The sequence below is a fragment of the Oryza sativa genome, chromosome 8, assembly GCF_034140825.1.
Source record: "Oryza sativa Japonica Group chromosome 8, ASM3414082v1".
Taxonomy (NCBI): Eukaryota; Viridiplantae; Streptophyta; class Magnoliopsida; order Poales; family Poaceae; genus Oryza; species Oryza sativa.
Window position 1 is genome coordinate 63,043 of NC_089042.1, and position 14,895 is coordinate 77,937.

At 41.7% G+C, this 14,895-nt stretch overlaps 3 protein-coding genes across 10 annotated transcripts; 1 reads left to right on the plus strand and 2 right to left on the minus strand.

Annotated features, from left to right (window-relative positions):
• Positions 1-91: 91 nt before the first annotated feature.
• LOC4344413 (uncharacterized) lies at positions 92-4,890 on the plus strand. Of its 5 annotated transcripts, none has more exons than XM_015794187.3 (8): positions 92-571; positions 657-756; positions 1,137-1,202; positions 1,540-1,657; positions 2,593-2,684; positions 2,784-2,845; positions 3,786-3,882; positions 4,339-4,890. In XM_015794187.3, the coding sequence occupies exons 1-8, from the start codon at positions 321-323 to the stop codon at positions 4,360-4,362; spliced, it is 810 nt and encodes a 269-aa protein (XP_015649673.1). In that variant the 5' UTR covers positions 92-320; the 3' UTR covers positions 4,363-4,890. The 5 variants fall into 5 exon arrangements, with proteins under 5 accessions (XP_015649673.1, XP_015649675.1, XP_015649676.1 ...); XM_015794189.3 differs by having other exon boundaries at positions 2,608-2,684; NM_001422367.1 differs by having other exon boundaries at positions 107-571; positions 2,596-2,684; positions 4,339-4,807.
• A 189-nt stretch (positions 4,891-5,079) lies between these two features.
• LOC4344415 (B3 domain-containing protein IDEF1-like) lies at positions 5,080-9,148 on the minus strand. 4 transcript variants are annotated; one of them, NM_001422366.1, is made up of 9 exons: positions 8,740-9,144; positions 8,006-8,362; positions 7,489-7,607; positions 7,270-7,392; positions 6,868-6,960; positions 6,660-6,760; positions 6,270-6,316; positions 6,112-6,188; positions 5,080-5,580 (listed from the first exon to the last, which is right to left on the minus strand). In NM_001422366.1, the coding sequence occupies exons 1-9, from the start codon at positions 8,861-8,863 to the stop codon at positions 5,533-5,535; spliced, it is 1,089 nt and encodes a 362-aa protein (NP_001409295.1). In that variant the 5' UTR covers positions 8,864-9,144; the 3' UTR covers positions 5,080-5,532. The 4 variants fall into 4 exon arrangements, 3 of the variants coding, with proteins under 3 accessions (NP_001409295.1, XP_066168925.1, XP_066168926.1); XR_010742868.1 differs by having other exon boundaries at positions 5,128-5,580; positions 6,270-6,413; positions 8,740-9,148; XM_066312828.1 differs by having other exon boundaries at positions 5,128-5,580; positions 6,660-6,757; positions 8,740-9,148.
• Positions 9,149-12,965: 3,817 nt separating this feature from the next.
• On the minus strand, positions 12,966-14,231 carry LOC4344416 (high mobility group B protein 7). Its single transcript, XM_015793520.3, has 5 exons — positions 14,084-14,231; positions 13,910-13,992; positions 13,698-13,824; positions 13,440-13,611; positions 12,966-13,349 (listed from the first exon to the last, which is right to left on the minus strand). Exons 1-5 carry the CDS (start codon positions 14,179-14,181, stop codon positions 13,218-13,220), a joined length of 612 nt encoding a protein of 203 aa, XP_015649006.1. The 5' UTR covers positions 14,182-14,231; the 3' UTR covers positions 12,966-13,217.
• Positions 14,232-14,895: the final 664 nt, after the last annotated feature.

The window sequence follows — 14,895 nt, forward strand, 5'->3', positions numbered from 1 at the left end:
CTAGAAAGGGAAGGGGGGGCAGGATGGACATTTCACAATGTGAATAGAGGAGTGAGTACACATTCCATTCATCCATTCATTCACGGGGGTCGGACTCGGACTCGGAGTGCTGCTGTTGAGAGCTGTTGGCTCTTCTTGCTTTCTTCTTCTTCTTCTTCTTGCAGACGACGAGACGAGATAGAGATTATTTGAGACTCTCTCACACACACACACAAAGAGAAAGAGAGCAGAGAGAGAGAGAGAGAGTGTGTGTGTGTCGTCAATGGCGACGACGTCCAGATAGCATAGCTAGGGTTTCGTTTGCAGGTGGGCCGGGGGAGATGGCCGCCGATTCGAGCACGGCCATGACCTTGTACCAGGGCGTCCCCTTCCACCAGCAGCAGAACCAGATTGAGATAGAGTCCATGCTCTCCTTCCAATCCTCCTCCATCCCCCCACCTCCCACACCCGCCACCATGCTTCTTGCCCCATCCTCCTCTTCCTCCGACTTCCGCAACTACAAGTTCGTCACCTGTTCCCCCGCCGATTGGCCCCACCACGACCTCGCTATCTTGAACGACGGCCTCCTCAGGTTTCTCCTTGATTTTTCCTGCAATTCACCCTCTCTTTCTTTCCATTAACTCAATCAATTCTACTCTACTCTCCTTCCTTACTAGATATGCTCATGAACCCAATATTATCAAGTACACCAAGATTGCCGCAATGCTGCCTACTAGGACTATCAGGGATGTCGCTTTAAGATGCCGATGGACTAAAGTAAGTACTTCGTCCGTATATATGCTACTACTTCCTTTTTCCCTCCCTAGCTCCATTTACCTACCATGCCACTGCATATGCTTCTCTTCCACCTAACTTACCTTTCAACTAACAAGTATAAATGATTATTAACTGAATGACAACAAACTATATATCAATGCCTCTTTTTTTTCTCTTACTTTCATCCCAACCTGGAACTAACCAATTACCAAATGCAAACTTCCTACACAACTTGATTGCAAGCTGGAATAACATATCATATCTCACTTTAGCTTTCAATGTTTGCCCCTAGGGCCTATATTTCTTAACACTGTTTATAGACTCTTTCTAACTTACCAGGTGTAATTGCCATTGCCTATTTTGTTCAACTGCCATTCCAGGACAACGAAAGTAGGCGTGGAAAACTTGACCAAGTCTACACGGGGAAAATGATAAGGGGCTTGAAGGTATTCTTTCATTCAACGATTGTTCTACTTAGACATCTCATCTGCTACTCGTGGTTCAACAAAGCACTAGGCGCTACTCGCGTGGCGCCTAGGTCAGACCAACTAGTCTAATCCAACAAGTTAGCAAGCATATTACATAAAAAAAAGTAGACTACATAACACTGAAACACCACCCAATGTAGTCCAGCTGCCTAATGCACCATCTAATGCCTAATCATGGCGGCTACCCGGGCACTATTTTAGGATGTCAAGATCCTTTAGTTCATTTCTGTACTTCTGCTCACCCCCTCCTGTCCCCTCTCTTCTGCATTATGAAGTTGCTTGGACATAACTGCAGGACAACATGGTTTCGTCTACCTTGGCAGCTAATATTCAAATCCAAAATCCAAACAATATGGTACCATTCTCAATATCAATGCATTATCAGGGTCAAAACAGCCTGCTTCATAAGGAAGGTCAGTCAGTCCCACAGTTAAACATATTACGTTTGTTCCTTCAAATGTGATCACTTGTTTTTGTGCTAGTGCTTTATATGGCATATTTGAACTTAAGCTGTTGGTCAAAGTTGTTTGAAGAGCAATTCATTGATATTGTCGATAGGATAAATGGTGTAGATAGGTTATTTCTTCTTGTTCACTTTGGGTAGTTCAATTCTAGTGATTTGGTTTAATCCTGTAGCCTAGCGATTACAGTGCTCAAGTAGCACCTCCAGGTCCTGGGTTCAACTCCCCACACAAGCGAATTACAGGCCTAGTTAAAAAAAGTCACTCGCTGGCCCCTCGTAAAAACGTGTTAAGAATCGACTTATGGAGGGTGGGCCCTCGTGTAGGGGGTAGGTGCCTCAAAGCACAGGTTAAGGACTGATCCATAGGGAGCGAGCCCGCATGTGGTGGGCTAGGGCTCGTGGCTTTTCTCGACCGGTTTGGTTGAGGCTTCTTCTTAATGGAAAGCCATGGGGGCGGTCATTCCCCCGCTGATCGAGTTTTTTCTCTGGTAGCTTAGTGTTGCACCTGATAGTACTAGCACCCAGTGGCTAGGATCTATCGGCTTCTCCTAAGTTTGTGTGCCTAGATCTATGGGCTTCACTAATTATCTGAGAGTTTACACTGAGAAATTATATCAACCTTATTTGAAAACACAGAATCGTGAATTCGTGATTTGATCATGGTTGTGAAGTTGGTGCTCTTTATTATTACCCTAGTCGTTACATGCCAATCCTGATGCTTGTATCTGTTCTGTTGACACGGTTCTGTTCTTTTGTACCATGGAGTAGTAGCAATAACTCTGCTTAGAGAAGATAACTTAATTTTTTTTCTTATGAGATATCCTGTAGCTATTTCCTGCTGGTTATATTTGGCCCTGATGATGTTCGTTTGTTCCCATTCTGAAGCAGTCCCTGTTTTAGATAGTGCAACTCAGCATCTTTTGGAGGAAAATAACCAGTTACTAAGCCAGATTGCCGAAAATATCGAAACTTTCAAGGTTTTCTTACTGATATGTGCTATCCCTTATTTCTCTATCCATCGATAGGTGAAAGCTTAAGTTGTTGTAATCATGCTTGAAATTTCAAATTACTTACAGACGGTGGAGAATATGGATCTCTTTCTGCGGACGAATAATAATATCAGAACAGTTCTTAAAAGGTATGATATTGTGATATGCTGCATTTTGCTCATGTTTGATTTACTTCGTGCATGCTACTTTAGGTACACACAACACGCAACATGCATAAGTTGGTTGTATCACTTTCCTGTCATCTGTTTTAATTTCAGTGTGTTCCTGGCACCTTGCCATTGCCTGTACTTTATCAATATGAATGTGATTGGAGCAGGGTTCACAAAACCGCTTAGTTTTCATGAAATTTCAAGGTTTTTGAGCCAGCTCAAGCTAACAAACCATTTGGTAAACTGGTCATTCGAAAGAAAAAATCAAACTGAGTTCAAGATGTTGACAATTTATCCTAATTTTACAGTTTCCAAACGGTTTTTGAAAAAACCAACAAAAACCACTTGGATTTTTCGATCAGTGAACGATTTTGTGAACCCTGGATTGGAGGAGTCTTGCATTTCTTGGACGAAGAAAGTTAACTTCCAGCCTGTGCACCAATTAAGGGTGCATGCAGCATGTGGACACCATGATTTGAACCCTGATGGGTGGAGAATATGGTGCTTCCCTAGAGAGTCTTGCATTCACCACTTGTGCACGTTAATCTTAAGTCAAGGAGACTCCTTTTTTGTGCTTGCAGGAGTCTGCCACTATGCCCCACATATATTAACGAGCACCGCTATACTTACAATCTTCTGTTTACTATGGTTGTACAATCAAATGTTCCTCTCCTAGCGTTATTAATGGCTGCAAGTTCTGGTCCAATAGAAAATTTGGTTCCACCGCTCCACGTGGACAGCGTGGTGTTTGATCGTATTAAAAATTTAAAATCGTATCTAACATCGAACGCATAGTATTTTCGTATATTAATGCAGTGAGATGCAGAAGTAAGCATGATCAAGCCGGAACATTTTACCGTCATATTTCATCGCTCCCTGTCTAAGTTAGCTAATTTGTTTATAAAAAAAAATGTTGTAGAATGAGTGAGACGCCTGGTATCATGGGTCAGATGCCTCCCTTGCCAGTACCTGTAAATGAAGGCAGCCTGAATACACTTCTCCAAATGGACAGAATGGTAAGGCTATAATCACATGTCTGTAGGACACCCCCACTAAATGCATAGCTGTTGATTTGTTGTCCTAAGTAGTATCCATTGTTGTATGTTAAAATTGTGCCTGGTCTTATCCGGCTATTATACGGTAACAACTACTAGCAAGTACAAAATTAATATTTCTATCATAGTTTGGAGAACTGAAGCCATTTCTTACTAATACATATGTTAATAATATGAAACATGCTATACCAAAAAGGGACGTAGAAAAAAAAGGGTAAATGAAGCTTCAGCCGTTTTTTTTCTTTTAGTTAGATCCTTTCTTTTTAACTGTGTTGCTCCTTGTTTTGGGTTTTGTTTTTCTATAAGGACTCTGCTTATCACCAGTAATGTTTCATTATTTGGTTCAGCTTTGAGTTTGAGTTGTTTTTGCGTTTGGAACTGTTATGATTAATCTGTTATTGTTGTTTTATCCTGTAGGTTGGTGCCTATGGTATACCATGAAACTCCCATATGGACGCGGGACTGATGTAAAAGATCCTGTTTGGAAAGGGGGAGAGATGTATTGCATAGCATCCTATCGGGGAAGTTGACAGAGAGGAGCCTTTGCCTGATTTGTACTAATGGCATGAAGACAACCAAAGGATGCTAGAGCTTAGACTAACCAAGGTGCCACGGGATAAGTAATGTTTTTTGAGGATTTTCTTTTTCTTTTTCCTTTGAATTGTTTTAGCTGCCGTGTGTCTATCCTTGATTATTGGGGAAGAACATGCCATCAGTCAGGCGGGTATGCGGGTACTTTCTTGGTTGCTGCAAGAAAGTGGAGTACATGCTGCCGCTGCACTTTATTCAATAGAAAGGGAATGTCTGTAAATATTGGGTCAGGTGTGGTGGTGGTTGGTATTCTAAGGCCGCTGTTAATGTAAAAGAACGTCTGTTCTCTCGGTACAACTGATTCTTCATCCAAGGGAAAAACATACAACTAACTGATCATATTATATATTATGGCTATAATGCTGTCATCATGGGGTATATATGACATAGTTGTGTTTACTTGAACTATCGGGGGTGTAGCTCATATGGCTCGCTTCGCATGCGAGAGGCACGGGGTTCGATTCCCCGCACCTCCAGTTCTCTACTTTTTTTTGTTGGCTGATGTTTCTACTGGCAGAAAGGCACCACAGACAACCAGGACGGTGAATGTTGTGGATACAGGGTACTGCTGACAATGAACAGACATTCCTGGCATTAGTATGAGAAATAGATGGATGACATCAAAAGCAAAATCACACACCACTCTCTTTTATCTTATAGATCCAAAAATATTTACAGAAGCTGCAAATATATTGTTCTGAAAACTACAAGTCAAGCTCCCCAACATAACTGAATTAAATAAACTGACAAGTGCTTTTCTCAACCCAAGATAAGCTGTAGAAGCCCATTGCCAACACTTCCAATACTCTACCAATCTTGTCTTTTTTTCGTCCTCATTCATTCAGAGTTAAACAGGTCCAAGCTGCATGCGCTTTAATCTTTGTCCATGTGATGGTGGCCACCAGTGATATAAAAATCGATGACACTTTCAACTTCTCCTGGATTGCCAACTTATGGTAAGTCCACGTCCTTCCCTTCAAATGCATCAACTAACACTGTTGCAATTAACCCCAAATGCATCTAGGGATTTGTTGTCTGCTGATGAATGGCCTTCTCTCCTCGGATAATCTTTGTAAAAAAAACACAAGGGTCCAATAAGATATGCGAAGAATCGTTATTAACATACTTTTCAGGGAAAATGAACGGAGATGGCAACTTTGAGTGCATCCCACAGAATATTCATGAGTGGTGATCTATATGTTTGTCATTTTGGTTTACTCCCTCTGTTTTTTAATATATGACACCGTTGACTTTTTGAGATATGTTTGACTATTCATTTTATTCCAAAAAAATATGTAATTATCATATATTTTATTGTGACTTAATTTATTGTGAAATGTTCTTTAAGCATCACTTAATATATATATATATATTTGCACAAAAAATTTGAATAAGACAAATGATCAAACGTTTGTCAAAAAGTCAATTGCGTCATATATTAAAAAACGGATGTAGTATTTAGTAAGGTTTCTCAACTTTTTGTACTGAGCATTTTTATCAGTTATGTCAAGCGATGATTGAGATTTGCAAGCCATAAATGCTGACGTCAGATATGCAATATACAAAAAGGAAGAAACAGGAAAGAAAAGGGTTGCATACAAATTTGCCAGGAGCCAAGTTTTTGTAGATAATGATGACATCCCCAGCCTGAAGACCATGTGTCTTCAGAAATTCACCTGCCAATATGAATACGAAATATCAATCTACCATGTCCACTTCCGCAGGAAATACTCAATACTTTCCATGTTGAATCATACCTGCAGAATCCAGAATGTACATTCTGCTTTTGTTATTTGGCCAGTACCTGAAATAGCATCGTTGACTCTGTGAATTAGTAGTAGCAAGTGCTAGAGTATATCTAGGTTAGGCAGCAATGTATCGGTTTCTCCATCCTGTGAAAACTGATCATGTAACCGAACCAGAATTAGCAATCAGGCAGCTGCCACAAGATGTATGAACCTATGAACTGCTTTACAAATTTCAGATTCCTAAACATGCTGTGGAACTTAATGCATACAGTGCCTTCAACCTCCCACTTTTTCTTAATCTAGGCATCTTGTTAAGTCATTGCAATTCAGAACCATTTTTTCTTTGTTGTCTTTCAGAAATCGCATGTGAGAGATGTCATAAGATGGCAGGAAAGGCACCTGTACTTAAACTTCCATGTCACTGGGAGCACCATGTCGTCCATGTGCAGTATCAAAGGATCCCTTTGCAACAAAGGTGGAAGACTAGCCTCTGCATCCTTCTGAAATAAAGTCAGACAGTTACATTATGAAGCATAGTTTAGACCACATGAAAGTTCTCACAGAATGATACTAGAGAACTTCCAAGAGACAGAAATACGGAACACACCTTGGGTAGCACAATTCTTCCAACATTTCCAACATCACTCTTTGTCAGCTCCTTGCGCAGAATGACTTGGTATTCTCCCGAGTTGAGTAGTTTCTGGCATAAAAGCACACTCCCATGAACACAAAGGAAATGAAGTTGCTAATTATGACAGAAGTATGTGCCTGTGTACTGCATCAGTGTTTTGGCTAATCATCTTTACAAGCTACTTGAATTACTAAACTAGTAAGGAATTGCTGCTTCATTTGCCCTTCTGCTCAAATGACTATATCGGCATTGAGTAATTGATAGATACTTGCTCCATTACTTATGCTATGTACTTGCCTAATGTAGATTAAATGCAAGATAGAAATTTGTGTAGTAAATCAGATACAGACAGCATGTTAAGTGTAGTGTGTTACTCACAGTAGCACGACTGTCATGGCCTTGCTTCGACTCAGGGAGAGTACCAACTGTCTCAGAGTGAAATTCAACATTGCTGTTTCTGGTTTCCAATTCATCACTGCTCTTAACCACTCTAGGCAAAATCTGGTTAGCATCCATTACGGTAGTTAGATTATGTGTTATGGAGGATGATGAAAACTGGAAGGGTTTTCCAAATCTTGAATGTTCTGATGTATATACCTCTGGTTTCTTATCTTCCTTGGCAGATATGGGTCCTTCTATGGGAGGCATGTGGGTGCAAATATTCGGTGCCATGGACGGTGAAGTAAAAGACTCGACCCCGTAGCTGGATGCAGGACCTGTAATTAAAACAGGATATGTGGAAAAAAGTGAGGATGGCTGGGTGAAAGAATTTGGCGGGACGCAAATAGCTGCCCCATATGTACATGACTGAGAAAACCTGGCTATTAGCTAATGCCAAAGTGGAATACAGTAGCTTAGATGTACTACCCATATTGATGGAAGCATGGAGAGGAATAATGTAAATGCCTCATGGACCTACTTGTTCAACATCAGAGGCACATGAATAATTAAAATGAGCTAGGTCGGTAAAAATTCCTAGTTGTTACAAGCAACATCTGTAGCTCTGAACAACGCAACGGAAGATTAATTTTGGTTATTGCTTTAAAAGGAAAAGGAAAAAAAGGCAATGCAGTACATGCTGGTTTAGTTGGAAAGGAGATAGCTTTTAACGTACCTGGTGCGTCTCTAGGATGATTGTTGTTGGCAAGGCGCAGGTGGTCGTCGTGTGGCGCAGGGAAGGAGGTGGGGTAGGCGTTCTTGTTGAGCATGTAATGTGTCCAGAAGGCATAGCAGGGGGAGAAGCTGTAGTGAACGGCATTGCTGGGGGCAGTAGAAGAGTGCGCGGCAAGGGAGGTGAAGGCGCTGGTGGAGGCGCTCCAGTCGGCGAAACCTCTGGGAGTGGGAGTGGGAGTGGGAGTGTGACAAGGGTGAGGAGCAGCATTGTGATTGTGGTTGTGATTGTGAGAATTGTGAATATTGTGGTTGTGATTGTGGTTGTGGTTGTGGTTGTGCGGGTGGGGGGGCTCGGCTCCTGCAATCCAAGCACATGGTCAATTACATTTACATACATACATAGATGGGCCAATTAAGTGAAGTGAATGAATTGAATAGACAGAGTGAGGAATGATTGATCACCCTAAATACAATACATACATAGTAGGAGTAGACCCAAAATGAAATCAATCAAGCAGAAGCGGAGGGGAGGGGAGGGGAGGGGAGGGGATCTCTAGATTAATAAATGGTAAACAAGGACCTCAAGATTCTCTTGTTCCTTTTTAATAATAGTATAGTATAGTAGTAATAGATAAAGAAAAAGATCTGAATTTTGGTGGTCTGCCTGCCTACCTGCTGCCCTAACATTCCTTGAGGTAAGAAAGAAGAAGGTGTAGAGAGAGAGAGAGAGAGTACCGGAGGAGGGGGCGGGGAAGGGATTGGGAAAGGGGACGGTCTGCTGGTGGACGGCGGCCAGGAGAGCCTGGTAGTGGTAGGGGTGGCCGCCGCCGCCGCCGTCGCCGCCGTCCATTTGCCCCATTGTTGCCCTGTTCGCTCGCTTTCCCCTCCCTCACTTAATTTCTCTTCACGCACACACCATATTCCATATACTCAGAGGCAGAGAGCAGAAGGCAGAGGAAGAAGTCGCAGTCGCAGGCCACAACCCCCCTAGGCGGCTAGGCCCCAGGAGGAGGAAGAAGAGGAAGAGGAGAGGAGAGGTGGAGACGGAGGCGAAGGAGGAGGCGGAGGCGAAGGTGGTGAGGTGACCCGTTCTACCAGCCTGCCTCTCTCTCTATCTCTCTTCTCTATCTCATCTCATCTATCTGGAGTACCTATCCATCCATCCATCCATCTATTCCTGTCCTCTCTCTCTAACTGTGAGCGACTGACCCTCCATCTATCAGGACCAACACACAGTTTGTTACTTACTACTACTTCTCCTCACTAATTACACTCATCATCTCTCTCTTGTTTTCCTCCTAACCACACTTTCTTTGGACCACTCCCCCCTCACTACCAACTATACACTGCTATTCTTATATGTAGGATAACATCTATTGTATATTTTCCTTAGGAGGTACTGTAACATTTAGAAGAAGAAAAAAAAGATTGTCACCCATTCATCATCTTAATTTATTTTACCAGTTCTTTTAATTTATTTCTAATTGAACTACTTTAAAACATACATGTCATTACCTATAAATGGGCCCACTAATCATAGAATTCACATCCTGATGTTGACACTAATTGTCTCTATCTTTGACTATTTGAAGGTTAGGATGTTCTACGGTATCTACACATGAAAAAAAAAACACAGTAGTCGACTACTAACTCAGGCAATAAAGGTTCAATTAGGATATGTATATCTAACATATCCAAGATAGAATAATTTATTTAATATCATGGGTCGTTCTTCTAAGAGAAGATAGTTGGATATCGTATCAAATATGGAAAGAACTAAAAATACAATCTTCACCACACGCTCTAATATGTGATATTCAATCTATACAACCTTCATTAGCTAGTCAATAAAATAGATGGACCAAATATAATATTGCGTTGGACATAGAAAGAGGCTAATCTTAAAAAGGCCAATACTAAGTCTAACCTTGAGGCCAGACACAAAAATTTTATAGGTAAAATTTTAATCAAACATGGGTCTCGCATAGTAGTTCTCTTAAAGTATTAGTAATATTCTATTATTAGGCAAGTTTTTATCCTAAAAATTCACAATTATTTATTTAAATCTTTTGGCTTTGGGGTGGGGGAGAATTTAAGGTGAGCTTTTGAGGGTAAAATCTTGGCTCAAGCTTAGCTAGGCAATTGTAGCCACTCTACCAAGTTGAATTACATAGTATAGAAGTAGAACATCATATCGAGGGACCAAGGACTGCAGCATCTCCAAGGCATACAAGATATTTCACTTAAAAGGGGCATAAGCAGGGTTCTCCTTTCCTACTAAAAATGGTGAAAACTACTCGATTTTATGAAACCGCTAGGGTCAGTTTGCAAAAAAAAAAAGTGGTTTTGTATAGAGTTGACTAAAAGTCATTGGTTTTTGCTCGATCTTCAGTAAGGAGCGGTTTTCTTCTCGAAAACAATAATGTGAAACCTAATGTACTTCCTCCATTCATTTGTATCATCATATTTGATTTGTGCAGCAATACCAAGATAATCTAGCACATCAATTAATCAAAATCAATCAGCACTATCAGCCTTTCATATCCTTGCAGGCCGCTGTTGACGGTCGTTAAGTGCAAACTGTAACCATCAACTTTTGCATAAAAGAAATGAAATATACTATCAAAACTTAGTGGTGGGGGTTTACTACTAATCATTTCTACTAGTTTTGGTAAACATTTGTATACAGGTCATTTAAGGAGAAAATACACCCACCATGCGACGAAAATGAACCTCTTGGTAATCATGCGCGATTATAAGGATTGGAGGGCCCACCTGACAGTTGAAACTGACCTAAAGTGGGGCCAAACCGTCCTTACCACTATAAGGACCCACCAGTCAGTCTCCTGGTTAAAGGAGTGGCTAGGAGGTGGGACCCAGGGGTCGGCCGAACAGGGGGTTTAACTGAACGTGGACGTCCCTCGTAGCCTCCCAATGACGGTTGTGGGTGCACCGACCTCCACAACCATCGTTCCAACCGTCATATGAAGGCTTATCTAGAAGAGACCGAGTTCAAGGAGGATGTGGCATGGCAGTTTATCTATTAATTGGGAAGAGTCTGTTTGTTTCCTTTTATATTTAGAGAAGCGTCTTTAGTGTCCCATAAGGACTTTATGTTTTCCTTTTATCTTTAGGAAAGTTTTTTTCTTGTCCAACAAGGACTAGTATCTACCCATGGGTATAAATATGTACGCACGGGGTCATTGTAAACTATATCCACGATCAATACAAATTTGGCACATCGCCACCCTTTTACTTTTCTACTTTTTCGATGAGTTTATACTTGTCATGGCTGTTTGCATCGGCGGGGCTAAGACTTCGACACTCTGATCTTGTCAATGTAAGCACTTATCTATCATATATCTTATTTAATCTAGTTTGGTAATTCAATTTACTTGTATCGGCTAAGATTCGTTTTACGGTTTATGCCGGGTACCGGCTAAATTACTTTACCAGATTAGATTAAGTAAGATATCTACCACTCTAAAAATCAGTCAAGGGTTTGATTGTCTAGATATTATGTTTCTTTTCATACTTTGCACTGCATCAGCCCTATTCGTGCTTAGAATCATAACCTCTAGCCTGCTTTTTGATTGCCAATGAGGGTTTCATCGGGGTTTTAGCCGATGAGTTATCTAGACATTGCATCGGCTTATAAGGATTATATACAAGTTGGATTTAGCCGATCACAACAAAGGTTTCACTGTTTATCTAATCGTTTGGATTTAATAACATCGGACTTCTAGCCGATATATGTTTTAACTTTTGAATAAGTGATTATTCTATCATATTGTTAGCCAATTGGTTTCTATTGGATTATATTATTGTTTTGTTACATTATCATTAGTCGATTGTCTTTATTTACATTAAGTGTCAGATTCTACATCAACCATATAGCCGATAGCTGAAAATCCTATCGGCTGGAATTACTCCATCGGCTTGTCAGCCGATCGGCTCTTTAGTTATCTATCTTGTCAGTTTCAGGATCAAACGGATTGGCACGCCTGCATCTCATCAAACTTTGGACCTACACTGGAGCTAAACAGATCTCCCAGACCGTTGTATTCGTCGACTTAGTTCGCGCAACACAATTCCGGCACCATCGACTAAGCGCGGATTTTTCGTCAACACAACCCTACCTAACACGACGATCAAATGGAAATTTTCTTTTTTTTAAATATGATGATTAAAACGGAACAGAGGGAGTATAAGTTATTCACAAGAAAAAAACTAATAAGAAAAAATAAATACAAAATTGCGATATAACATATCGCACAACTTTCCTTATTCTCCGACAACATAGTAATTCCTCTCTAAACTCTAACATGAAAAACAAACATGATGACTTTGTCACAGAACACTATTCATGTATAAATTTTGATCACTCATCTTTTTTGCAAAAAAAATAACAAAAACAAAAAAACAAAAAGATACCATATTATCAAAACGTGTTGTATCCTAAACATAAGCGTTAAGTTTTCACTCATCCTAGTCTAACCATTTTATAAATATTAGTGGCCAAAATTTAAAAAGTGCCAATCAATTTGTGACAAGTGTTTGGTAACAAAGAGAGTAGATAATTTAGATAAAATTTTCATTTTAACCGCTCAACTGCATGACATCGAAGCAAATTTCCTTTCAGTTACTATCCCTCTACAGGTATTGATTTTGCAGGCTATTCTTTATGTACAAAAAAAACACAGTTTTTGGTAGCCAAAGTTGTAACCCCTAACTGATTGCGGCTAAAGTTAAAAAAGGGAGAGTATGATTTAATTTGACAAACTGAAGTGTGAAGAAGCGACATGAGAGCAGTTCTGAATATCCACAAACAACATAACCATAGTATATCAGCATTTGTTGTTTCAATTAAGTTGATGAAATCAGATACAAGTCATGAGTCAATTCACCAAGGAAGCAACATATAGAGACAGAGAGCAGCAAAGGAAGGAAGCCCTTGAGAATGGAATGGGGAAGAAGTTGCACTCCAATCGAATCCAAAAAAAGAGGGATAATTAAGTCGTCTAATCATTCATTCATTCATTCACTTGATGTGCAGGTCACACTGCAAGCACTAGTAGTTCTAGTACTAGAAGATCACCACCACCAGAATCAATCGATACTGCTGCTCCCACTAGCATACTAGCAATGTGATGGATCCGCCATTTACAAAAAGAGAAGGAATTATCCATCCATCCATCCATTGGACCGGTGGCCTAGATGTCGTCGTCTAGCTCGTTCTTCTCTTCCTCTGCACCATCTTCATCTTCTTGGTCGTCTTCATCAGTGCCTTTCTTGGGTGGCTGATCTACCTCCTGCTCGCCTGCGTTGCCACCAACATTGTTCTCCTGCCATCACAATATTGATCAATTGTTTGTCCAGTAAAAAACGGAGGGAGGACCGGAGGGAAGGCAAAGAGAAAGGAAAAAAGAGCATACGTCGCTGCGCTCGCCATTGTGGTACTCGGCCTTGAGCTCTGCAGCCTTGTCCAAGTAAGGCTTCTTGTCCTCGTCAGACATGGATTTCCACCTCTCCCCTCCTTCCTTGGCGACAGCGGAGACGCTCTTGTTGTCAGGGTGCTCCGCCTTGTACTCCTTCCTGAAGTCACTCCTGCATATTAAGCATATCATACATCTTCTTCTTCTTCTTCCATGGGAATGGAAGCCAAGGGAAGGGAAGGAATGTTTGTTACTTACATGAAGAGGAAAAAGGCAGTGGGTGGGCGCTTGCCCTTTTTGGCCCCCTCGCCATTGTTGTTGTTGTTCTTGCCGCTCTTCTTCTTGCTCGCTGCCACCTCCACGGCCTGCTCCACCACCTGAGCCTCTGTAAGCACAGATCATAGGAAGAAGATGACGATGAGAATCGCAGATTCGTAGGCAGACAAAGAGAGAGAGAAATGAGCAGCAACCTAGGCTGATGCGGATCTTGTCGTCGAGGCTGCAGTTGTGCATGTCGATGAGGACCACGGAGACGCTCTTGCCGCAAGCCTCGCTGCAAACCAAACCCAACTCACTCCCATGTTTGGATTGTATTGGAAATGCAAATGAAAGGGGGAAATCAAAGAAAAAGGAAACGGACTGACCAGCGGGTGAAGGCGCTGCCGTCGCGCGCGCGCTTCAGGACGGCGGAATCCGTCGCCTCCACGCGCTTCCTCGTGCGTGCGCCGGATTTCCCCGCCATTACAGAGGAGAGGAGGAGGGCTATGGATTTGGAGGAGATGGAGGTTTGGCGGCGAGTCGGCGACCGCCACGCGCTTATATAATCGAATCGAATTGGGGGACCCAAATCCAATTTTATTTGCCCGCTCCCCGCTCGCGCGCAATCTCTTCTCTTGGATGCCGCGAAACAACATTCATTACTTGGCGCCACTCCAGCCACTCATCTCGTCCGTTGAGCCTTCCATCTCGCTGGATCCGACGGTCCACAGTGCTCGCTGGGAATCAGGAGCTCCGCGCCCACCCAAATTCCCAAATCCATCCAAATTTCCAAATCCCCGCTTCGTTTTGGTTTGGAGCCAAACTGAAAGCATTTTCATTTTCAGGTCGGCTTTCCCTCCATCCCTCCTCTTCAGTTTAGTTTGGTTCCCTTTCAAGGCTTGCTAATATTATATTCTCAAGTGCACATCTTAAGCTATACCAATTTCATTTCTCGACACCACACAGCCACAAAACATCAATTCAACGGATTGGGATCACCTGCAGTAGGAATAGCGACCGCAAGTTAAACTACTGCATGCGATTACAGCCGTTCATTTTGGTGATGAATGGACCAGATCTTCCGCTACAGTACTGACGCAAGAATATTGAATATTTCTTGTTACAGTGTTCTACAGTATCCGGATGCATTTGAACCGTTAGATTCGGATCTAACATGTGGCAGTGGACTGCATAAGGG